Consider the following 26,967-nt stretch of genomic DNA (forward strand, 5'->3'; position numbering starts at 1 on the left):
ACTAGCCCTCGTAATGTGGGTTGGGTAAAAAATTATGGCTGGAAATAGAATCTGGAGAAGGATGTGAATTTGGTGAATGATGAAAAGTTCCCTAAAAAAATATTACATCCCGACTAGTGAATATTTTCTTTGCTTCGATATCATATAATTTGGAAGCCGTTTGACCCATGGGGTTTCCACAATAAATGCATTTTTGGTACGAGGACCAAATTTTGGTTTTGGATGGACAAATGTTGCAAAAGCAACATAACTGAAAACTCTCATATGAGAATAATCAGGAAGCTTATTATAGGGTATTTCAATTGGTATTTTCTTGTGGAGTAATAAAGTGGGAAGACGGTTAATTGTGTAGGCAGCGGTGAGAATGCATTCTCCCAAAACAAAATAGGAATGTGAGATTGAAAATGAAGAGCACGAGATGTGTACACACAAGAACGTTGGAAAATCACTCCTTGTTCTAGAAAGAAATTTTGTAAAGAAAGAAATTCGGTTCTATTACCAGAACGAAATTGTTGCACTTTAATGTTAAATTGGGTAGTATCGTAATTGAAAAATCGATGAAGTAAGGTCTTTGTTTCACTTTTATGATGCATCAAAAGCACCCACGTAAAATGGGAAAAATCATCCACAATGATTAAGAAATAGTGAGCACCAGAATGAGAATGAGTTTTATAACGACCCCAGATGTTACACTTGGAAGTTAAAATTGAGCTAAGAGGGAAAGGTTGACGAGTCTGTTTGGGTAGTGGACAAGCCTCTCATGTATGGATAGAATCAAAAGAAAAATTGAGCCTATTATTAGCCAAATATTGTAGACAGGCAAAAGAAGGATGTCCAAGACGTCGATGCAAAAGGTCAAAAGTAATGACAAGATTACAAGCGAAGTGGGAACAAAGAGAGGTTGAAGATAGCGCCACAAGGTAATAGAGATCGCCACGTTACTTTCCCACACCAATCATCATCCTTGTAGCCAAGTCCTATAAGATACACCAAGACAGAAAAAAAAAAAATCACTGAACAATGTAAGTCATTAATTGTCTTGCCAATAGACATAAGATCAACTCTAAAACTTGGCACGGATAGAGCATTATTTAACTGGAATGAATCATTAAACCGAATTGAACCAGACATAGTAATTCCATCATTTGCTCCACTTGGTAAAGAAACTGGTGCTAGTGAGAGATTCTTATTAGTATTCTTTAATAAATTTGGAGAAGATGTAATGTGGTGGGTTGCTCCGCTATCAATAATCCAACGATTGGGAGCAACTGGAATCAAACCTGATGAAGGATGTGGTGAACCTGTGCCATTTTCTTGGGATGATAAAGCACGTTTACTTTTAACCAGAGCCATAATTTTCAAGCATTGTTCAGCAGTAAGATGGGGAGCAATATCTTGAAGCTTGCGGATAGTAGAATAAACTGGAGTGATGATAAACAAAGATGATGAGTTAAAAAACTTCTCAAGAAAATACCAACAGAACTGAATGCAACTGAAGATTAGTTGGATAGAGAATGTTGCAACGTATTGGACGCAACAAAAAAGATGAATAAAAATTCAAGGTATCTAAACTTGCTCTGATGCCATAAAAAAAAAAGACAATATGGCATAATGATCTTTACATTGATGCGTAGGAAATATATAGTCTCAACTCTTGTCTCCAACAAGTTAGGATACTAGAAAGGTAACTACAGCTAATACATTGAATACCTATTGATATGCAATTGTTCATTTTCTCTTTATTCTTTTGATCTTTTCTAATAATAATTAGTCTATAGTGATTTAACATACTTAAATCAGATTTCGTAAAAAATAAAATAAAAATGTGTGTATTAAGAGTTATAAGGTGTGTATTTAAAACCTCTTTTCTAATTGAGCACAAAGGTATACTTTCCAACAGAATTGAAATAGTTAAGTCGGTTGGGGTTCGTGAGTGAATACTCCAGTTGAATGAGCGGACTTGCTTTGAGTTTCTGTGTGTGATGAATTAATCATTTAACTTGTAGTTCATAGTTCATATCTTGTGCAAAATGGAAGCTGTTGCCTAACAGAAACGTATCTTACTAGTATAAATTCAACCTAGTACATTCATATATATGTCATTGAAGTTTCGACCGTGGCATATTAAGCTACTGGTGACATATATTGGCTTCCTATATATGATGATATCCCTATTATACATTTTTCTCTAATTAATGTATACGACTTTGAGCTACTTTGACTTCCAAAGTATGGATTGTGATCTAATGTATATATAAAGTATGGATTGAGAAATAAGGTATTTTAATGTCATGGGACGGTGGGATTAGGCCTGTTCCGATCTCATCTCGAGTGGGATGCAAATATTATTAAAAACCTATGTCCTATGCCGATTTAAAGATGGGATGAGCCGCGGGATGAATCTTGTCCCGTCCCATCTCGTCTCGTGCTCAGCCTTAATTAGTTGGACAATGTTACCTGCTACTCAATGCATTAAATTTCAATGTGGTGTACGTGCACGATGACATTACCACGTTTTACAAATTTCAAATGCTTATTTTGCTTTTTATCATACAAACTATGTGGCTTAACTTGAAACTATCTACATATGTGTTAATAATAACTAGAAATTGCACATACTCTATGAGTGTGAGAGCGGGAAAGTGGGACGTGGTTATTGAGTGAGCACTCTCTCAGTTTTCTTCCGCATATGCAAAATATAATTTCTTTTCATTTTATGTTTTTTTACCATCATAGCCCTGGTTTTGTTTTGTGAGAGCCTGTGACAAGGAGACAGATTTAGAAGTTCATAATTTACTGAAACTCTAACTACTCGCTTTATAGTAGTAGAGATGAGAATATTGTATGAGATTATTTATCGATTTAATGATATATATATAATTTTAGATGGAAAAAGGAGTTTGCAAGTAAAAAGAAGGTGAGTCGTATTTTGGATGATTGTAAACATTACTTTATTGTTGTTTAGTCGGTCAGGATTCGACATATCTTCTGTGACGCAAACGATGTGGCGGATAGATTAGCTCACCTTGTTTGTAACTCTTATTTTGATGATGTTTGGTTAGAGGAGACTTTTACTATCATTTAAGACGTTTTCTACGAGAATATATGTAGTAGTGTTTCTGTATCTTAAGATTTAAACTCTATGTGTCCCCGGTTATGAAATTTTATTATTATTAAATAAATAAATAAATAAATAAACTTTTTGCTAACAACAATGACCAACTCTATATCACTACATGGCTAATCTCAAATGATAATGGGGTTCCATTATACGAGAATTCGTGAAGCTCTCAGAGTAGAAAATAGGCGAATACGGTTGGAAAAGGTTGGCAAATTTGCGTGGGAAATTAGACAGAAACAGATTGAACGGGGTGGCTTGCATTTCGCAGACTCTGTTTCTCTGCCAAAGGTGGTTCAAAGCACAACACACCCTCACATTGTTTCCTCTCAATCTTTGTTTTCTATATCAGTCATGTCGTCCCCATCCCCTCCAATCTGGCCGTTCAATACCAGAGATTAATCCGGGGAGTTAAATATCCTACCACTTTCTCTCGTACCCTCTCTTTCTCTCTCTTCCCCCTCTCTCTCTGTACATTCCCCTTTTTTCTTTTTTGGTAAAGACAAAACGTAAAGCCAGAAAGAAGGGGAGGGGAGGACGACGATTAGTTTCAACTCTTGACCATGGGTGGTGAGGGGGTAAGTGCACCATCACTTGAGTTATAACCCCACTTAACCCCCTACATTCTTCTCTAAAGGTACTTTCTCCCATGATCAATTGTTCTTGTTTTTCTTCATTGTCGGATTCAATTGGGTTTTGTCAAATTGTCATTTTTATTTTCAAGTTTTCTGATTTGGGTTTCTATATCTTTTTCTAGTTTTCTGATATGGGTTCTTGTTTTCTTGTTTGATTCTGTTTAGGGTTATAGGTAGAGGTATATATATATCTTCAGGGTTTGAGCGCCTTGTGGTATATGTAAGTGCTTGACTCTACAAATCCTTTGGCGGTCTCAAATCACTTGCCAAGGTATATCAATCAAGATGTCTGCACCTGATGCTGAGCGACGCCTTGGTATGTGTTCACATTCTTTAATTTGTGCCCTGTTCTTTAATATTTTGATACGATCATATTGATGGGATGAATATATTATTGTTGGGTTTATTTACATCTTATGAAATTTGAGAAATTTATGATACGATCATATTATGTAGTTTTCCAGCTTCTGGTGGGAAATAGATGCACACATGGTGCTTGTAACAGAATAACAGATATAGGGGTTTAGGGTTTAATTAAATCAGAAAGATGATGATCAATATAGTTTTACTTACCGTTAATCCGATATACATTCTCATTACTCCAAGCATCAAGCATGGATTCCCTGCAGATGTTTTTAGGTTCTTTGAGGTGGAAAAAGAAAAAAAAGGGCAGTTGTCTTTAATGTCTCTCATTGGGATATTTGGACATCCTCGACTCCAAGAGCAATGATGGATGTTAGAGAAAAAACTAGTGTTATGCAGCTGACAGGGAACAGCATAGTCGTTGTAGACAAAATTGTGTTCTCATCCATCTCTTGATTACTTTCGTAGTGTATTTAGTTACTAACTGATATCACAAGATATGAGTCACCTAAATCCTCTGAACCAACGGTATGGAGCTAGAGTTTCAGATACTGAGATATATTATTCAACTTAATAATATCTCCCCAACGCCTTCTTGTCCATAGTCAAACAGCCTCATGATCTTTCTCAATGGCTGCAGGAACACGAGATAATGGAACATGGCTGCATCACTTTAAAAGTTTAGAGTTTTACAAAAATATAGACTATTGTTTATAAAGATGTTGACTAACTATGAGTAACAAAACTCTGCAGATTTTATTATGTGGATTGTTAGGACCATATTAGTTGAGTATCCATCTGCTATGCAGACTGTTATCATTTCAGACAGTGATTATCTTTTCTTGTTGAAATGTGTTGGATTGAAAGGAAAAGAACATTTGCTTATGTTAGACTGTTAGTCAGTTTATATTTTTATTTTGTGCAGCAGAAAACTCCGAGGATGAGAAGAAAACAAAGCTTGGGTCTTTTAAAAAGGCAATTTCAAATTCTTTCAATAAGGGTCGCAGGAACAGTAAAGTAATGTCTTTCCCTTTGGATGACATTGATGCCGAGGAGTTGAAGTCAGCCGAAGAATTTCGGCAAACACTTATTGCGGAAGACCTGCTACCTTCAAAGCATGATGATATTCATATGATACTAAGGTTACTTTCTACCTTTTGATACCGACCTACAACTTGTGATGCCCCAGTTACCTGATTATGAATAGATTGTTATATTCATGTATGATGCTGCAGATTTTTAAGGGCCAGGAAATTCGACCCTGAGAAAACGAAGCAAATGTGGACTGATATGCTCCAGTGGAGGAAGGAATTTGGTGCTGACACTATTATGCAGGTAATTCTAAAATTGGCATTTAATATAATTCTTCAAGTTTGAAAAGTTATTATGTGTCTGATTTTGTTTTCTTTGGGTAGGACTTCGAGTTCAAGGAAATTGATGAAGTCTTGAAATATTACCCACAAGGGCATCATGGAGTTGATAAGGATGGACGCCCTGTCTATATTGAGAAACTTGGTAAAGTAGACTCCAACAAGCTGTTGCAAGTGACACAAATGGACAGATATGTAAAGTACCATGTACGGGAGTTTGAGAGGACCTTTGTGCATAAATTTCCTGCCTGTTCCATTAAGGCGAAGAAGCACATTGATCAGAGCACTACCATTTTGGATGTACAAGGGGTGGTATGTAAAATTATTGGTATTAATATGAGCCAATTGGTCATACATAATCATGCTACAGAGAAATTGATCTTCTAGTTAACATCATTATCAGCACATATATTTAGTTATGTTAGACATGACATTATTTCATCTTACTTCTCACATCCATCTTAATGTTTAGTGTAATAATGGTCAATTCATACGTTTGATGTCCAGGGACTGACAAGTTTGAACAAATCTGCAAGGGAACTCATCCAATGCCTTCAAAAAGTTGATGGTGACAATTATCCTGAGGTATTCTTTCAAGTTTTACTACTCTTTTGGGTTGCCTTGCATGAAGCGTAGGTGCATTTTCTTATGATGGTCGTATCTCTTGTTTACCGCAGACCCTGAATCGTATGTTCATCATCAATGCTGGTTCTGGATTTAGGCTCTTATGGAATACTGTGAAATCTTTCCTTGACCCCAAGACCACTGCAAAAATCAATGTAAGTTTATATAGAGATTGATTTCAATTTTTTGTAGTAGCAATGGTGCTAAACCTATTATGCTACAGGTACTGGGAGGCAGTTACCAAAGTAAGTTGCTTGAAATAATTGAAGCTAGGTAAGTAACTTTTCTAGAATTTTTTTTTTATGTTCAGTTCTCTATGTTAGCACTAGATATTATTATCATGTATTTTGTTCAATGTAATTGAGCAACTCTCTTTTTTTTTTTTTGTACCAGCGAGCTGCCAGAGTTTTTGGGAGGTACTTGTAAATGTGCTGATAAGGGAGGCTGTATGCTTTCTGATAAGGGCCCATGGAATGATCCAGAAATAATGAAGGTGATATTTCTACTGTTAACCTAATCGTTGAAGCTTTTGAGAATAGTGGTGAACAACATATCATGGCATCAAAGTAGGGAGAATGAAATTCATATCCTTCAATTACAACTTCTCAATATTAAGTTGAACTCCACATGTATGGTTCTAGAGGTGGAAAGAGGCATACATTTAAGAATGTCATAGTATAAGTTAATTGTCCAAATACTAAATTTGGTACTCTAGTGGGAACAAAAGATCATCAAATCTGTTATTTGGTGAGGCAGATGGTGCACAGTTATGCTGAGGAGCGTGAGGCTGATGCCAAATCTTCTAGCAAAACTACATCCGGCAATGTGGATTCAAGCAATAAGGAGTCTATCAAGGAGTCGGGAAAAACTGAGTCAGACAGGATGGATGCGGAAGCAGGCATGAAGGAATCAGGCAAAACGGAGTCTGCCAAAACAGAGTCAGGCAAGGAGTCAGGAAAAAAGGAGTCTGGGATAAAGGAGTCAGGCAAGATGGAGGTGAAGGTTCATGAAGAAGAAAAGTCAATCTCTGAACATGTGAAGGCTCACCCTTACACAGATGTATGCAGTTTTTAGCCCAAAATTTCCTTTCATTTTGTGTGTTATGGTTGCTCTTCAAACTGTGCCACGTCAGTTTATAATATAATAAATGTTCAATAGTCTGACTTGTTACTTTGCTATTTCCTCTTGGTATTGTACTTCATGAAGCGATCTGATTCAGTCTGCTCAGAGGCTTTTTTGGAGGCTAATGACATGCATATAGATCATCTATCTCCTGTGCCAGAAGAAGTAAGCTCAGTGAACCTGCTTGTTCCGTTATATATTGCAAATGTTATCCGTGGTACCATAATTGTTTGTATTACTCTTAAGACTTTAGCATCTATATATTGCTAAATAGTATATACGAATGAACTTTCAACAGCTTCCAGAAATGGTGGATAGTTTCTTAGCTTCTTACAGTCACTGAATGTCAAACATCAGTCGCTGCATGTCCACCCTCATCTCTTTAATATCCCATTTTCTCATTTTCTTCATCTCCTGCAGCTTTCAACTCCCATGGGAAGTGAAAAAGAGGAAAAGCTTAGAGCTGCTCTCACTGCCTTAGAACAACAGCTGTCTGCAACCAAGCAGGTATCTTGATGTTTTTGAATCCTTTTATTTAATTTGCATATTCTGAAAGGGAAGATCTAAATTCAGAGAAGGCTAAATGGAATGATTTTTGCATTTTCTAATTGTACGGATGGTTGACAAGGCTGAGGTTGAGAAAGAGGAAAAGCTGAAGGCTGCTCTAGGTCGTGTCAACGCCTTGGAAAAAGAGCTAACAGAAACCAAGAAGGTAAGCTTCTGATACAGTTCCAAATCAAAGTTGGCATGCAAACTTGAGAAAAATCTAGAGAATTCCTCATCTTTAATTTATATTGTTGCTGCAGGCACTTGATGAAGCTCGTATTAAACAAGAGGAGCTTCTAGCCTCTGTTGGGAAGGAAAAGAAGTTTGTATGTTTACTAAATGCCCAAAATTTGAGTGGCAAAAGAAATTTTTTATGCAATTTAGTTTTATTTCTTGTGATGTCTGACCTTAGTGTTCTTGGACTGTGCAGAGCCTGTTCTGTTGGTGAGGCGCACCATATAAACATATATGTAGTATATGGTGGATTAATGGCTCAGGCTTGAGTGGTTCTCATGAGGCTGAAGTGGAAATACTGTTTGGCTATCTCTCTTTGGGCTCCTTTCGGATGAGAGAATTATCACTTGCATATAGAAGAAAGATTCAGGAAGCTAGACATAGATGTTATACGAGGAATACCAAAGTAGCAACAAAAACGACAATCCAAATATGCCGACTCCTAACAGAAGCTGGAGCCTCCTCCTGGGTAAACGTTTTGAAGTGCAATGTATATCGAAGTAGCTTTTAAGAAGGAAAACATGCGCCTAGGGGTTGGAAATACTTACTAGAGATCAATGGGCGATATGTGCAATACTGATGCAAGGTCAAGATGAGCTACTTCATGCATACATTTTGCAATGATATCTTGATCGAGGATTAATTTGGATCTTAGTCATAGGGTGATTGACTTGCTGATGCCAAGATGAGGGCTCTATGGCTTCAGGAGGGATTTAGTTTTATTTGGTTTGCAATTGTATGTGATATGGAGAAATTGCAAGTGATGCTTCTGCAATTGTAACATCGTAAGCTTAAACAGAATCAGTTTTGAGAAAAAGAAAATAAATCAGTATATTAGGTTCTAGTCCCAAGTTCAAATTCTTTCATTCCCTATTGCTTTTTTTTTTTCTTTTGTAAATAAGTTTGTACGATACATTTTATTAGATGTCCTCGTTAATTTCTCTGTTCCAGTTCAGTGGCTTATGAAATTAAGCCAGAAGTATCGCACTTCACTTAATTTTATTTGAAATATTCAAACTGCCACTGTCTTGGATTTCGGGGCCGTATAAGTATGGTCACTAATCTGGACAGCCAAGCTTGGAGAAAGGCATTAGTTGCTGTATTGCTATATGAATATAGCAAATTGGGTGTGCAGTAAACTTTGAGGGGTAAGAAACTTTTAGGTGACACCAATCTTTGCAGATGTACAGAGTCAGTCCCCTGATTTTTTCTAAGGCATAAAAGTCAATCATGTATTTCCTTCTTAGAGAAATAAAAAAGAAAAGAAAAAGAAGAAGAGGAGTTATATTCTAGGCTGCATGGAATCGGGTGCGGGTACGTGGAAGCGAAGCGTTTGGAAACGCGGAAGCGTTTTTTTTCCAAAAATTAAGGAAGCGGGTGCGTTTTGGAAGCGTCAGAATAATAAATATATACATATATATATATATAATATTTTTATATTTTATTTTTTAATTATTTTATCTAGTATTAAAAATAACTGGATAAATATTAATGACTTATTTTCTAACCCATGATTATCTTTAATTATAGCATTATTAAAGCTTCATTTCAAAATTCAAACAAAAGAATGTACAACATAGTGTGAAGGTGTTAGGCACGTGCAAGTCAAAGAGACATCACTAGATGAAATTGATAAAAAAAAAGGTTCGTTTTCTCTCTGTCTCTCTCTAATCTGGATTTTTTTTCATATCTCTCCACAACTCTCTGTCTTCTCTCTATATATCTCTCTCATCTAGATTTTCCTGATATCTCTCCCCTTTATTTCTGACACATATTAGATTGATTGATGTTGATCATCTTTAACCGGTTAATGAAATAAATAAGAAGATGAGACGATAAGAAGAGTCTCAAGACATTGATTGATGAAATAGAGGTAGAGAAGGAATCACGCTTCCAATTTGGAAGTCAACGCTTCCGCTGCGCTTCCAATTTGGAAGCCAACGCTTCCGTCGCGCTTCCAATTTAGAAGCCTACACTTCCGTCGCGTTTCCAATTTGGAAGCCAACGCTTCCGCCGCGCTTCCAAACCCACCTTTTCGGAATCGCGCTTCCATCGCGCTTCCCCGCGCTTCCGAGCGCTTCCGCTCCCACTTCCGCTTCCGAAGCGGGAATCGGTCGTCCAACCAAGCTTCCGTGCTATGTAGGTTATATTCACCACGAAGAACATACATATTCCCTTAAATTCAAACATACAATATCACAAGAACTATATGCACTACTTATTGACGAACTCTTTGATTCTTGAAATAAGGATCTCAGTTTGTACTTTCGTTTGCGGATGGCCGAATTGAGAAAATTTAAGAAACCTAAACCAATTTGGTTTCAACTTTGTGGACTTTGTGACCAGCATCCCTTGGATTTCTTCCTCTATATATAACACCTCATTTCTACAGAAAAACATCATCAACCTTGCTCACAAAACTTGCCAAAACTCTGCCCAAACACTTTCATTCACCAAGCACCATAGAATCTGAATTCACCACCATTCACCATATTTTCTGTCCAAAACTTGGGAGCCTAGGATACCATACTCTTGAAGATTTCGTGCTACCTTTGCAAGCAACCTTGGGAGGAGAATTATAAAGTGTAACTCTATGATTTTCATGTTTAGTTTTCGGCTTTTTAAGTTCTTGTTCTTGGATGATTTATGTTTAGGTTTTGTTAAAGTTATTTTTATTCTTGTCTATGAGATATTTGTAACTTTCGAATGACATGATGAATTAATGTTTTTGATTTTTATTCAATGATTTTAGGTTTTATGCCATGAGTTTCTGTTTATTTATTTAAATGATTTTCGGTGGGTTCTTACTTATGTGTGTGATTGATACCCAGAAGTTGACATTGCATGTGTAATAATCCAATGTTATAAACGATTTTGATAATTGGGAATTGACTAATTGTTTGTTCTTTGTCACCTTTACCGATTATTGTCTAGGTTCGGTTAGACTTGTGCCTTTGAATATGTTAATTTCTTTATGTGACTGGGGTTGCATGATGGGTTAGTATGTTAGATTTCGAATGAGGCTGAGGCTGAGTTTGAATGTGTTAAAGTGTCATTGAGTTAGGAATTTTGGGAGAAACTTAACTACATAACCGATTTTAGGATGTATAATGAACCTTACGGCATGAACTTAAATGAGAGTAGATTTCGTTACATTTATTCTTATGTTATTTGTTTGGTAATTGCTTATGTGTTGGTTGGTTGATCATATGTATATATTAGTTTATGATTTATTTTTATGTTCTTGATCCGATCATATATCAAATCTTTATATCTCTTATGAATTCGTTGTTAAATGTTTGTGATTCTTTACCCTGGATGGATCCCCGGTTTGTGAACGATACCCTCTTACTTTATACTACTAACGATGCTTACAAGGTTAATATTGATGTCGAGTAATCGAACCGATCATCTCTCTCTAAGATTGATATACTTACTATTGTAACCACATTTGTTGTTTTCAGAGAGCAGTGATTTTAAGAGTGAAGCCAATAGTAGATGCAAGCATAGAGAATTTCTCTATGTTCCACGCACCTCCCTGCAGAGTGCTTGAAAATAACGTACTTAGCGTGCTCTTCTAGACCCAATACCTTTTTAGCTGTTTCAAATATCATCGATAAAATTCATGAAACCTGCCAGAAAGATGAACTGTCAACTTCCGTCGATCTAAGTATTCTTAAATGATCTTTCGGGAAATGATTTCAACACTGTGTTCAAGTCATTGCCAGACTTCTCTAAGAAACTTGATGAAATGGAACCGTGTTTCATTGCAGGGATGCCTGGTTCTTTCTACGGCAGGCTATTTCTCAACAATTCTCTTCACTTTGCGCATTCTAGTTAATATGACACAATTTGGAGAATGAATTTTCTGATATATCTATTCATCTCACACTAGAGGCTATATATAGAGAATACATTGTACTACAACTCTATGTACTACGTACTACCATATTCAATATAGTTAAGTACTAACTACATGATGTACAACCTAAATTACATTCTATGACTCACGCTGACATTCCCCCTCAAGTTGACGCATACACATCAACCATGCTCAATTTGCTAAGTGAGTCATAAAACAGTTTCTTAGAAATTCCTTTAGTGAGTATATTTGCAAGCTGCTCCTCAGTAGGAACAAAAGGGAAGCTAATAATATGTGCATCTAGCTTCTATTTTATGAAATGACGATCCACATGTTTAGTACTATCATGTTGTACTGGATTTTGTGATATATCAATTGCTGATTTGTTGTCACAATACAATTGCATAGAACTTTTCAACTTAACACCCAAATCACGTAGTAGATTTCTAAGTCACAACAATTCACACATTCCATGTGCCATACCTCTATACTTAGCTGCAACACTCGATCTAACCACAACTTTATGCTTCTCACTCTTCCATGTGACCAGATTACCCCTACAAATGTAAAGTATCCTGATGTCGACTTCCTATCTATAATATTTCCAGCCCAGTCTGCATCTGTAAAGCCACTAACCTCAAGAATGTTGTTGTGTTTAGAGAACATTACTCCTCTCCCTGGAGCTGACTTCAAGTACCTCAAAATTCTCACAACAGTATACATGTGACTTTCACTTAGATTATGCATGAACTGGCTCACTACACTCACTGCATAAGCAATATCTGGTCTAGTATGTGTCAAGTAAATCAAGCGCCCAACTAACCTCTGATAGCGAGCTCTATCAGTTGGTGTTTGGTTTGGATACTCAAATAGATGATGGTTTTGATCAATAGGGGTGTCAATAGGTGTGCAATCTAACATTCATGTTTCTGTCAACAAATCAAGTATGTACTTCCTCTACCACAAGTAGATCACATCGCTCCCACTTTTTACCTCAATCTCTAAAAAATACTTGAGATCACCCAAGTCCTTCATCTCAAACTCAGAAGACAACTCTGCTTGCAGCCGATCCATCTCTACAGTATCATTGCCAGTAATCACCAAATCATCAACAAATATAATTAAAGCTGCTACCTTCCCTTGTGGATGCTTAAGAAACATGGTATGATCTGAATTACTCTGTTTGTAACCAATCTTCTGCATAAACTGTGAGAAGCTCCAAAACCAGGTACGAGGTGATTGTTTGAGACCATATAGAGACTTTCTCAATTTTCACACAAAATTACCAGAAGAAGTAGTTACATATCCTGGAGGGAGACTCATATACACCTCTTCAGCTAACTCTCCATGAAGAAATGCATTCGTGACATCAAACTGTCGGAGTGGCCAATTCAAACTAGCAGCAAATGAAAGGAGCACTCGGATAGTGTTCATCTTTGCAACATGAGCAAAAGTATCATCATAATCAATACCATATGTCTGAGTAAACCTTTTCACAACAAGGCGTGATTTATACCTACTTATTGATGCATCCGCATTATGCTTCACAGTGAACACCCAACGACACCTACAATCTTCTTGCCATGTGGTGGAGTCACAAGTTCCCAAGTATCATTTTTCTGCAATGCCTCCATCTCTTCCTCCATTAATTTTCTCCAGTTTGGATCCCCCAATGCATCCTGCACTTTGTTAGGTACTGATATAGCAAATATTTGATTTTTACAAAAGATTCATATGACTTTGATAATCTCCTATTGAACATGTAGTTGGCTATTGGATATTTTGATTTGGCCTGTAAGCTAGGTTCATATCTTTTGCAGGCTTGACCTCTAGTCGACCTCTTTGGTAACACATATTGATCACTATTAGACTGACTACTAGTACCACTGGATGGACATACCTCAGATGAGTGATCTTATGCACTAGTAAGTTGTTGGTTGAGGATATGAGTGATGGCGGGAGGGGCAGTTGTTCTCTCAACTATTGGTTCTCCTTTGAGAACCTGGGTGTCTGATGCTTCTACCGCTGGTGGAGCTTCTACCATTGTTGGTACCGGATTATCTGAAGTTTCCACCTCAGAATTTGTTTCTGCTACTACTGGCACCTGATTATCTGAAGGTTCCACCGCATAATGAGTTTCTGCTACTAGAGGCAAAGTATCTCCAACAATGACTCTTTCTGATTCCTCCCCCTCGTCATGATACTGCTATTCAAAAAATGAATTCTCCCCTTGAAAGGCTGGATCAGAAGAGGTAAAATAACTCATGTCTTCAAAGAAAGTAAAATCCATAATGACATAGTACTTTCTGGTGGGTGGATGATAACACATGTATCCTTTCTCATTGCGTCCATATCCAATAAACACACACTTGATCGCCCGAGAATACAATTTTGACTTTCTCTGGCTTTTAGAGGCATTAACAAAAGCAACACAATCAAAAACACGGGCATGTATATTGTGAAAAGAGGAAAGGGATACATGAGATGCAAGAGCCAGAAGGAGGAACTTTTCCCTGAAGGACACTAGATGGAAGACGATTGATAAGATAAGTTGAAGCTGTTATAACATCACCCCACAAATACTTAAGGCATATTATGTCACGACCCGAATTTTCAAATGATAAAAATTCGAATTCGTAGCCATGAAAACTCTAAAACAATCTCAATATATTGAAAATATCTTATCATAGCAGTGTATCGAAACTGAGTCAACATAATGATTCAGTCGACTTGAATAATACACAACCAATGGGAATGTAAAATTCACTCAATCCTCACCATAAACAGCAGAAAGAAATCTTCGACAATCTGCAGAGAAAGCCATCTAATTCTGCTAATCCACACATGCAGAACTATCCCCTACATCATCAAATAGGTGCACTGGGATTGTAAACACCAACCCGGTCAGCTTTGCAGCTCGTATGAGTAAACCAACAGTATAACAAAAATAGGATACAAGAGAAAAATACAGAAAGTATTTAATTATAAAATATACTCATGAGTCACAGGACGACCCATCTGGTTGTCCAATAATATCTGAAAATATAAGTGCTCATGAGAAATTGGGCAACCCATCTGTTTACCCAAATACATTTATAATACCGGTACTCTTAAGATCCAGGTACTCATCTGTTACTCAATATCTAAAAATATGGGTACTCATAAGCAGGTAACCCATCTGTTACCCCTCATGCAGTACACCGGCAGACAGACTAGAGCTCTAACTGCATCGTAACTTTCGCCCGGCCAAGGCTAGGTTCCGACATGCCAACACGTCCAAAGACTACTCCGAAGACAGAAAAAACATGTCCGAAAACATAAAATACGTCCGAAGACAGAAAACGTTTTAACAAAACTCAATGTTAAAACCACGTACAATAACAATCCACCCATGTTATTGTACTACAACAAGCAACTCTTGCTCAAATAAAATAAATATAGTTGCCACAGTATAATTCATTTGGAAATAAGAATGTAACAATATATATTATAGCAACCCATATATATGTATCGTATTTATCATTTTATACACATACACAACCCACTATATTATATACATGTCATAGTTCGATATTTTTAAGAAAACGTAAATATAAGTCACCAACAAGGGTAGACTCGTCATAGTGAGATTTACTCACATTCACCATAGTCCATAATCACAAAAACGTTTTCAAAATCATTTATTAAAATAGCGTTTCACTTACCCATGAACCGTAGACGATCAAGTTCATGTAATTTAAACCAAAACATATTTTTAAAATAATTTTTATAAACTAGTGATACAACGACTATGGTGACAACTCAAACTAAATTCATAAGTATAATACTACTTCGATCATGATGATCATTGTGAGGTTTACTCACCTTATTTCCTGCGTGCAACTTCCACGACACTGAAAGTAATTTCCTCATTCGTTTCGTCGGTCACTTTTAGAACACGATACGTAAAATATCAGGTGACGATTTCAATACAGCTAAATGTTGTTCATAAAATACTGTTCACAGAACACTGTTCATGGTTTACTCTTTTACTAAACACTGTTTTCATTTACTGTTTTACAGAACACTATTCACATTCACTGTTCGTGAACACAGTTCACAGTAATTGGGCACGAACACTATTCATAGTACTGTTTACATCATTGTTCGTGACGACCACCAAATTTTAGCACCACAATCTAAATGACATTCCTAACAACTTCCTAGTTCACAACAAAGTCTAAATCAAAGCTTAAAACCTCTAATTTCATAATTTCCGAAAAATCCCAAATCAAGAACCCTAGAATTGAAATTTCTTGGTTCGAGTTCTCACCCTTCGATTTAGCTCAAAACCTTTGCAGGGGTTGTTGACGACGTTGAGGCAAGAAGTTTGAGACTGGTGGTGAAGCCTAAACTCACCGAAGCTTGTTGAAAATTTGAAGAACACAACCGGGTCACCGACGGGTTTCCGGGTCGACTTACGAGCTTCGATGAGTGGAAACTGGCGTGCTACTCCATGATCCACCACCACATAGAGGTGCATAAGGAGGAGACGAAGCAATCTGGGTTGGCCTGGTCAGCTGAAACCGCCGGAGTCGGCCGGAAAAGTCGGGTCGGGTCGGAAGAAAATGTTCGCCTCTAAAATCGCGGGTGCGGAGGGAGGGGGAGAAAAAATGGGTTATTACCTATGGCCCCTTAAAGAAATTTCATCCCGAAATTTAAGCGTACTACTCAGTCAATAATTCTTAACTTTTTCCTAAAACTTTAATTCACCTTCCCCAACAATTTTCCTCTTTATAATACCTCCACAAGGCGATCACAACTCACTTCTCTTCTATCATGGTGTTATATAACTTCATCGTGTCTGAAAATTTACAATGAGCATAATAACACCAATCCAGGAGAACCACAACTCAACCATCCATGATCAAATACAAAACAAGATTTTCAATAGAACAAGACCCTTAAGAAATAAGACGAATCTAGAAACGAACTTTACTATTCAACCAAATTCCAATAGGTCATAACTGCATCTACTTATATAACACACATTGAGTGCAAGGATGTACAACCTTAGCATAGGCACATGGCATACAATAAGTATCTGAACCTGCTAGCTGATGAAGTGGGTATGCTAAATTTCCAATCTTGTTCCCGTAGAGTCTAGCATACCCTCGATGTCAACTTCTCTTCCTGCCCACTCCCGCTACCCCACTGTAAGTGACCCCTTTAACTAAATGGTCACAAGTCGTCACTCTAATAGTCTTCTCTTAAGGGCAAGATAAGTTCAAAGAAACATATTGCACAGTAGGGCATTTAGGAGACAAGCTAGACATCATTGTCTTAAATGTCACCAACTTTCGAAAAAGTTCAACGAACGTTACAGGTGACTTCTCTTCCCTGACAGATCTCACTATGCTATTGAAGAATGAGGTTTCGAGGTTAAGTGGTCTCCCACATCAACACTACATAATCTTTGTTTACACTGTGTCACTATCAAGTCTTAGAACCCGAAATTTCCAAGTCTCTCGGACCATTTTAGTATTCAATTACTCATACCTCCAACTTCTTCCAAACAGACCAACTGTCACATGTCCTAACATTAATAGCCACATGTGAGCCACCCAAAATATAATGATGTTCTCGTCATAAGCCGTCAACATACCCTCTTGTCTAACTCACCACTCCATTACGATTAACAGACAATACTCGAGTCATGAGCTAGCCTCTACCACTAAGCATGGTCAAAAACTCTCGACATCTAGCACGAGTCAAATAAATGATTAACACATGCCTACTACTTACATCACACACATTTGTTTTCAAAGAAGTGTGCTTTATCCATGACAATACCTTCATGACTTCACCGCAATGCATCGCTAGAATCACGAACCTACCATTCATTCTAATCAACAAAACAATCTCCTTTCATGATCATCTCATTATAAATCACAAAAGTTGTCGTGCATGATGCCCACACAAACACCTTATTCGTAACGGCAACACGATAAGAATCCTAACTCAATGAGTCCACGACCACAGCAGAACACCACCTTTGACTAAGAATTTCTCTCAAACAGTTCACTAGAGAATTGGCTAACACACACAAGGCAGTATAGAACCTCTACCGCTACCACAACAGAGATGCTTCACGCACCCTACCACCCTCACCAATTCTTACAGTTGGAAATCAATTACAGCTACATGCTTCTATGAGCGGTATGTCACGATTTGCAGGACAACAAAGAATATATTTATATCCCGATAGTGGAACATGAAAATTAGGTGGACTTTAGAGCACAAATTCCAACACGATCACAACTGAGACATACCCTACCCCCTGGTTCATGCATGTCTCAAAGGCATGACACACGGCCCCACACAAACTCCCCATTGGCATCATCTAAAGTATTGGTTTCCTCACAGTTGTAGTACTAATAAGTTCAGTAACCACTTCAATATAAACCTGATATTGGATCCACCATCTCTTCCAGACTAACCCAAGATTATCACTGCACCACCACTCTAAACAATTATTTCTTTATTTTCATGAATAACCCCTAATGGTCTGTTAATTATTTTGAGAAACCAAATGCTCCTACTTAATTACCAAAGCATTTGGCCAAAATAACTGCTTTGCAAGCAGCAATTAAAGGATCACTCCTTTATCGTAAAATTTGGTCCTTGTTTACTATTGAGTTAACATATCTTTATCCAACAATAAACAACCTGATGCATGGAGAGAACTGAGCCTCCAAGTCTCCAACACTAAACACCATTTGTATTTGGAAGAAGAATTCGGTCCTCCACCGCTCCTTTAACAATGTTAGAAGGTGCTCGTTAAGAATTTTTTTTAAAAATATCACTAAGCTAAGGTCATCTCATTCCTTACCTTCAATAGAATTACTTCACCGCCACTGCGTCTCATTTGGATCAGTGGTATAGCTACGATCCAATTCTCAACACCAGACAAATGATTAATTTCATGAAAGATTAGCATTCTCAATTAAATGCTAATCTAGCAAATAATTAAATCATGACGCCATAAATAAAATTTCCCCAACACTTTAGATTTCTTGGTTAGTCAAGAACAATGAGTAACATCAATTGTCAATGGCCTAACCAAAACAAGTTGAAACACAACGGCGACATAATGTGAATCTCAACTCAAAAATTGCTTCACCACATTAAGGATGTATCACACACCCTACCACTCTATTACCAATAATTTAGAAATGCTTGTCACAAAATTTTCGCTAAACCGCCTCCAACCTATGGTCTTCACATCCCTTACTTTGAAAACAATACTTCAACCTCATTGGGCCTCAACTTGGATTAGTTGCATAACTAAAATCCAATCCTCAACATTGAAACATTCAAAATCCCTCAATGCAGGATCAATGCTTTCCATCAAGACTTCATGATAGGTCTCTACCCGATGGAAATCTATCTACACAAACTAGTTAGCATTCCTGTAACTTCTTCACCTTGAGTCGATGGTAACCGGATCTCATATCAATCTTAGAGGATACCGTAGCCCCTCAAATATGATCGAACAAGTCATCAATCCTAGGCAAAGGATACATAATCTTGATGGTCACCTTATTCAATTCCCTATAGTCCACACACAACTGCAGGGAACCATCTTTCTTTTCTCATGAACAACACTAGCGCACCCCAAGGTGAGACATTAGGTCTAATGAACCCTTAGTCCAATAGCCCATCTATATGCACTTTCAATTCTTTAAGCTCGTTTTGCCCCATCCTATAAGGCGCCTTCGACACAGGTGATGTATCGGGTACAACATCAATGCATAATTGCCAACTCTCCAAGTAGGTAAACCCGATATCTCCTAAAACACCTCACTATACTCGGATACCACAACAATGTCCGCGATAACAACTTCATGATCCACAAACTCTACATGTGCCAAGACTCCTGCTCTCATGGCATTATCCGACTTGAGGCAACGATAACAAAAACTAGGTCCCCGGGACGATGGAAAAACACTACCTTGTCAAAGCAATCGATTAAGCATGTTGTGGCCTCAACCAATCAATTCCTAAGATCACATTATAGGTGTGGTCGGAATCACTATCAAGGAAGCAGAGAATTTTCTACCCCCAATCACGATAGGACAAGCCTTGCAGATTCTCTCAAACTTGAGAAACACTCCCAGAGGTAAAGTGACATATAAAGGCTTCCAAGAGATGTAGGAATCAACTCTAACACCTTTATTACTAAACTAGTAATAATAGAGTGTGATGCTCCCATATCAAACAGTACTCTAGCAAGGTAGTCAAAAATAGGTAAGTTATCCTCCACTCTTGTGTCCCGCTATTAACCAAGATATTTAGAGGGAAGATGAATCATCGAAGTATTATCACAACACTTATATTTAGAGGACCAAACCAGAAGGTGTGGCTCCTAACACTCTTGCGTACCCAGTGACATATCAATACCAAAGAACATGTAATGAGAATCCGCTGCAGTCGGGCCATCGCTCCTGGATGATATTGATAAATCGCAAAATACGCAACCTACGCTCTGATACCAACTGTCATGACCCTGAATTTTGGAATGATAAAAATTCGAATTCGAAGCCATGAAAACTCTAAAACAATCTCAATATATTGAAATCATCTTATCATAACAGTGTATCGAAACTGAGTCCACATCATGATTCAGTCGACTTGAATAATACACAACCAATGGAAATTTAAAATTCACTCAATCCTCACCACAAACAGCAGAAAGAAATCTTCGACAATCTTCGGAGAAAGCCCTCTAATTTTTCTAATCCACACATGCAGAACTATCCCCTACACTATCGAATAGGTGCACCGGGATTGTAAACACCAACCCGGTAAGCTTTGCAGCTCGTATGAGTAAACCAACAGTATAAAACAAATAGGATACAATAGAAAAATACTGAAAACATTTAATTATAAAATGTACTCATGAGTCACAGGATGGCCCATCTGGTTGTCCAATAATATCTGGAAATATAAGTGCTCATGAGAAATCGGGCAACCCATCTGTTTACGCAAATACATTTATAATACGGGTACTCATGAGACCCAGGTACTCATTTGTTCCCCCTCATGCAGTACGCCACCAAACATTGGACAACCCATCTGTTACCCCTCATGCAGTATACCGGCATACATACTAAAGGTCTAACTGCATCGTAACTTTCGCCCAGCCAAGGCTAGGTTCCGACATACGAGCACGTCCGAAGACAGAAAAACACGTCCGAAGACAGAAAACGTTTTAACAAAACTCAATGTTAAAACCACGTACAATAACAATTCACCCATGTTATTGTACTACAACAAGCAACTCTTGTTCAAATAAAATAAATATAGTTGCCACAGTATAATTCATTTGGAAATAAGAATGTAACAATATATAATATAGCAACCCATATATATGTATCGTATTTACCATTTTATACACATACACAACCCACTATATTATATACATCGCATAGTTCGATATATTTAAGAAAACGTAAATATGATTCACCAATAAGGGTAGACTCGTCATAGTGAGATTTACTCACATTCACCTTAGTCCATAATCACAAAAACGTTTTCAAAATCATTTATTAAAATAATGTTTCACTTACCCATGAACCATAGACGATCAAGTTCATATAATTTAAACCTAAACATATTTTTAAAATAATTTTTATAAAGTAGTGATGCAACGACTATGGTAACAACTCAAACTAAAATCAATAATTATAATACTACTTCGATCATGATGATCATTGTGAGGTTTACTCACCTTATTTCCTGCGTGCAACTTCCACGACACTGAAAGTAATTTCCTCACTCATTTCGTCGGTCACCTAATAGCATGATAAAATGTTTAGAAAACGATACGTAAAATATCAGGTGACGATTTCAGTACAGCTAAATGTTGTTCTTAAAACACTGTTCACAGAACACTGTTCACATTTACTGTTTTACAGAACACTGTTCACATTCACTGTTCGTGAACACAGTTCATAGTAATTGTGCATGAACACTATTCATAGTACTTTTCACATCACTGTTCATTAACCCTATTTACATTTACTGTTCACGCGCCGCCACCATTTTCCAACCACCACCAATGACCACCAAATTTCACCACCACAATCTAAATGACATTCCTAACAACTTCCTAGTTCACAACAAAGTCTAAATCAAATCTTAAAACCTCTAATTTCAAAATTTCCGAAAAATCCTAAATCAAGAACCTTAGAATTGAATTTCTTGGTTCTTACCCTTCGATTTAGCTCAAAACCTTTGCAGGGGTTGTTGACGACGTTGAGGCCGGTGGTGAAGCCTAAATTCGCAGGAGCTCGCCGGAAAATTGAAGAACACAACCGGGTCACCGACGGGTTTCCGAGTCGACTTCCGGGCTACGATGCGTGGTAACCGCCGTGCTACTCCACGATCCACCACCACAGGGAGGTGCATGAGGAGGAGACGAAGCGATCTGGGTTGGCCCGGTCACCTGAAACCGCCGGAGTCGGCCGGAAAAGTTGGGTCAGGTCGGAAGAAAATGGTCGCCTCTAAAATCACGGGTGCGGAGAGAGGGGGAGAAAAAATGGGTTATTGCATATGAGATTGTTTTTCGTTCCGGACATGCCATTTTGCTCTGGTGTTCGTGGACATGTGGTTTGGTAAATAATCTCATGATCTTTCAAAAACTGTTGCAAAACATGACTGACATACTCCCCACCCCCCCCCCCCCCCCCCATTATCAGAACGAAAAATCATGATGGTACTATTATATTGTGTTTTGACATGAGTGTGAAAAGCTTGAAAGGAAGGAAAAACCTCATCTCTGGTTTAAAGAAGAACAACTCATGACGACCGAGTGCAATTATCAATAAAAGACACATAAGACCGCATACCTGTGATTGTAGGCTCTTTGGAAAGTCCCCAAACATCAAAATGAATTATTTCAAAAGGAATATGACTCTTAGAAAAGCTCGGGGAATAGGTAGAATGATGACTCTTAGCAAAGACACATGTATGACAACGCAAAGAGGACTCATCCACACCAATAAACAGGGAAGACATGCTTTTTTTCATAATATGGAAAGATGAATGCCCCAATCGGCGATTCCACAACCAAACTTCACTTATTTGTTTAGAACTTGAAGTCAAGGTAGTGCATTGTTGTGCTCCTGGCTTAGCTCATTCATATGTCTGATCCAAGTGAAACAATATGCCCCTCCAATCCCCTGACTGAGTATCTCCCTGGTGAGAAGATCATGAAAATCACATACATGGGAAAAAAGGTCACAAAATATCGAGACTCAGTATTCAAGTAGGGTACATATAATAAGTGATGTGATAAGTCAGGTACATATAAAACATTATGGAGTTCTAAAATAGGAGTAATACGAATTGACCTTCTCCCAAGCATAGGAAAAATCTCACCATTAGCATAAGTGACATATGACACTGGCGGTACAGACAACTCAGTAAAAAAATAAAGTCATATGATCGGAGGCACCATAATGAATTATCCAAGTATCAGAACCAACAAGGTTTGAAACTTTAAAGCCATACCAATCTTACCACCTGCTCGAGATTTTGTAGTCGTACATATATTACCATTAGTGCAGAATTGCCCCACAACATATCTAGAGCCTTGTGAGAACTCAACTCTCTAGCCATTCTTACCATCTAACTCACAAATAGCATTCTCTGCATCTCTTGATAGCAACTCAACTAACAAAATCAATAAAAGCATAACCCGATGGTCTCCTTGCAACCGATATCCTTTTGATACTTTCGAAGTTACGAAATTCAATCTCAAGCTCATTTTCTCAAAGCCGAGAATCCAAATTGCCAATATACACATGAGACATTTTTTTTCTCGAGTGTACTAATCAAATTCCTGGGTGTGGTAGACAAAGCAACCCAAAAAGAGTTGGGCCTGACAGAGCGGGTCGTTGCTGGAGCGGGTCAGACAGCACAATCCGGGTCGTGTAGAAACTGATCTAATCGATTTGGAAATCGCCGTGCGACGATGGAGATGACTCCGAGAAGAGGAACAAGCCGACGCTGGAAGGATTAGACGCCGACGCCTGGAACGCTGGAAGGATTAGATGCAGTGAGCTGGGCTGGCGGAGAACAAAGAACGAGGCAGGAGACAATGCCGACGTGGGTTGAGATTCAACCGAGGAGATGCGGCGGCGAACTGACTGGATTTGACGTCAACGTCAGCCGAAATTAGATGAAAGCCGATGGGTAAGGCCACCAGAGAATGAAGACGTTGAAAATCAACGTGGGAATGACAATGCTTGTGTTCTGGGTGCCTAAAGCAGAAGCTTGGGTACCCAAAGTGCCAGACCGTATATCAAAGACACTACCGAACTGAAATTGACAGAATGAGAATCGTGTCTAACTGAGAACCTACGCCAGACTGAGATGATGACTATTCTGGATTGATTTATACAAATCTGGGTCGAAAGAAGAACAAACCCAACGTAATCGTTGTGAATAGTCGAACATGAACAAACCCTAACAAAAGGGGTTTTAATTCTACAAATAGATTGTAGCGGAAAAATATAGAGACAATCATTTCAGATCTTTACTATGATACCAAGTCAAATATGACACAATTTAGATAATGAATTTTCTGATATATTTATTCATCTCACACTAGAGGCTATATATAGAGAATACATTGTACTATAACTCTATGTACTGCGTACTAACATATACATAATAGGTAAGTACTAATTACATGATATACAACCTAAATTATATTCTATGACTCACACTAGCAGTTCGTAGGTTAGAATGTTTTGACCACATGCCAAGATTATATTTATACATATTCGAGTGCAGTAAACTATTTACTTAATTAATGCGACACAATTAATCCTAGATCAGATCATTCTATTATATATGCTAATATATACGTGAATTGCTTTGACTAATAATGCAAATTCAATAATGGTATCTCTATCCGCAGGTTCCAAAAGGTCTGGTAACGGAAGGAGGAGAAGGACTGAACAAGGGGAACATATACATAGCCAAGACAAGCTCACCAGCTGTGTTTCATGATTACTTCGAGCAATTTAAAAGGGACTTCACTGTCTTTCTAAGGTTTCGGGCACAAGAGCTAGTCCCGGGAGGAAGCATGGTCCTCACAACCATGGGCAGCATAAATAGTAACGATCCCCTCTGCATTTGGGAATTTGTTGGATTAAAACTCCATGACATGGTTTTAGATGTGCGTATTTGCCATTGCTTCATTTAGGGCTATCATTCAATAATAAAATAAAATTCTCGTACTAACTTGCTATATGTATGTGATGAATTTCCAGGGTTTGATTGAAGAGGAGAAGTTGGAGACATATCATATACCATACTATGCACCAACACCAGAAGAGGTAAAAGTGGTGATCGAGGCCGAAGGTTCTTTTACTCTGCAACCTTGAAACTTTCAGAAATGACTGGGACTTTTACATAAAACAAGCCTACTGTGACTTTGACAAGAAACAGAGGGTAGCAGTACTATCCACTGACATAACAGCTGTAGGAGAGCCCATTCGGAGAGGAAGCCATGGATGATTTGTTTCGCAGGTTTGAAGAAGATGTTCTTGATCACATGGAAAAGGAAAACTGCTAGTTTATTGACCTGGTTATCTCTTTGACTAAGAAGAGTTGAAAGAAATGTGCTACAAAGATCTAAGTTTCGTTCATGCTTTGTTTGATTTTAATTGTTGTCTACGTTAAACTTAACAAGTGCAACACTTCTTAGCACTCGAACTGCATGTTTAAATTCTAAAATCATTCTACTAGAATGTGTTAAAATAAGGGTTGCAAATGGGGATCCTGCAAATGGGCCTACATGAACTGGATGCCAACTGTACGACAATGAATCTTCTTAGGTACCTATTAGTATATGTTACCCACATCTGCAATTATGACTACAAATTTGTCATCTTTATAGTAAAATAAATAATTATTTAAGTAATTATAGTTTTACTATTGAAGTAATTACTTCACTTACAACATTTTACAAGTTTTTAAACAAAATGTTGTAATGATGGTCATTTTGTTCAATTATATGTAAATGTGTAAAATGAATGTGATAATTATGTTAACAATGTTGTAATTTAGTTCGATAAAATATTAATTTGATAATTTTATTATATCAGTTGTAAATGTTTGTATGATATACATCCCGTATCATAGATTAATCGTACGACAATAGTTGTGCAACTATATTACGCTGTTAATAATAAAACTTCAGTACAGCTATCCGGCTAGTTCTTGAATGGACACCGTGTTTTTTTTTAGAAAATAATTGAATAGACATGCATCTTGGTTGGAGCATCTCTAGCAGCTAGCGGATTCATTTTTTGGCTAATTTTGTTACAAAATCAATTCAAAATGGATCACTAGAAGCATATATGTCTCCTCGATGCATAAATTTGCCAATTCCTGTTCTCAATCCACAAATATGATTTATTGAAAGATTTTCTGCTAGAGCTCATACTTACGTGACGTTCCACCCATTGAGGAGATAGCTTTCTTTTTTCCTATTTCTTAATTAGGAACCTGATTAAGCCAAAATTCATTCTTAGTGAGGCATTTGTCAAATAGGTTGAGCAACATTGGTGTTTGCAAGTTTTAAAATCAGAATAAGAGTGAATCCTACTATAACGGAATCTTTCAAATGCTGCTAGCTTCTCTTCCAGCCCATTTCTTAATATTCTCAATTTTAAGGGCTCATTTTCGAATTGCACACCTGATAGATGTATGCACATACGTAATTTTCTGATGATCGAAACATCTGTGATAATCTTGAAAGAGTTCTCCTGAAACTCTTATATGTGTGGCGTTCTATCTCAAGTTCCTTTCTCTTTGCCTAATTAGAAATTAACCTCATTCGGCTTAACCTAATCACCTAAATCCATTCATAGCGAATTGATAAATCCCCTCGAGTTTCTTAAATAGGTTGAGCAAGTTTTCCCTTGTCAGTACAGTACTCAAGGGCATCTTTCCAATAATTTTGTGCAATAACCTGAATTTCTAATCCCATTCCTTGTATTTCTCGGAAATTAATAGAATGGTAATTCGCTTATT

At 37.6% G+C, this 26,967-nt stretch overlaps 1 protein-coding gene and 1 pseudogene across 4 annotated transcripts; both read left to right on the top strand.

The window, feature by feature from the left end:
• The first annotated feature begins 3,564 nt into the window (after nucleotides 1-3,564).
• On the top strand, nucleotides 3,565-8,844 carry LOC126783882 (phosphatidylinositol/phosphatidylcholine transfer protein SFH12-like). Of its 4 annotated transcripts, none has more exons than XM_050509419.1 (15): nucleotides 3,565-3,755; nucleotides 3,919-4,069; nucleotides 5,042-5,258; nucleotides 5,352-5,451; nucleotides 5,532-5,798; nucleotides 5,994-6,071; nucleotides 6,164-6,265; nucleotides 6,334-6,383; nucleotides 6,504-6,603; nucleotides 6,867-7,169; nucleotides 7,317-7,397; nucleotides 7,653-7,739; nucleotides 7,861-7,944; nucleotides 8,039-8,104; nucleotides 8,209-8,844. In XM_050509419.1, the coding sequence occupies exons 2-15, from the start codon at nucleotides 4,039-4,041 to the stop codon at nucleotides 8,224-8,226; spliced, it is 1,584 nt and encodes a 527-aa protein (XP_050365376.1). In that variant the 5' UTR covers nucleotides 3,565-3,755; nucleotides 3,919-4,038; the 3' UTR covers nucleotides 8,227-8,844. The 4 variants fall into 4 exon arrangements, with proteins under 4 accessions (XP_050365376.1, XP_050365372.1, XP_050365375.1 ...); XM_050509415.1 differs by having other exon boundaries at nucleotides 7,653-7,738; nucleotides 7,848-7,944; XM_050509418.1 differs by having other exon boundaries at nucleotides 3,581-3,696; nucleotides 7,653-7,738; nucleotides 7,848-7,944.
• Nucleotides 8,845-9,063: 219 nt separating this feature from the next.
• On the top strand, nucleotides 9,064-25,543 carry LOC126783860 (probable methyltransferase TCM_000168; annotated as a pseudogene).
• Nucleotides 25,544-26,967: the final 1,424 nt, after the last annotated feature.

This window comes from Argentina anserina, chromosome 2 (genome assembly GCF_933775445.1).
Source record: "Argentina anserina chromosome 2, drPotAnse1.1, whole genome shotgun sequence".
Taxonomy (NCBI): Eukaryota; Viridiplantae; Streptophyta; class Magnoliopsida; order Rosales; family Rosaceae; genus Argentina; species Argentina anserina.

Coding starts and splice junctions, on each gene's coding strand:
- LOC126783882 (XM_050509415.1), top strand. CDS start 4,039: ATGTCTGCACCTGATGCTGAGCGACGCCTTG. Junction 5,452..5,531: donor GTGCTGACACTATTATGCAG/GTAATTCTAAAA, acceptor TTCTTTGGGTAG/GACTTCGAGTTCAAGGAAAT. Junction 7,739..7,847: donor CAGCTGTCTGCAACCAAGCA/GGTATCTTGATG, acceptor TCTAATTGTACG/GATGGTTGACAAGGCTGAGG.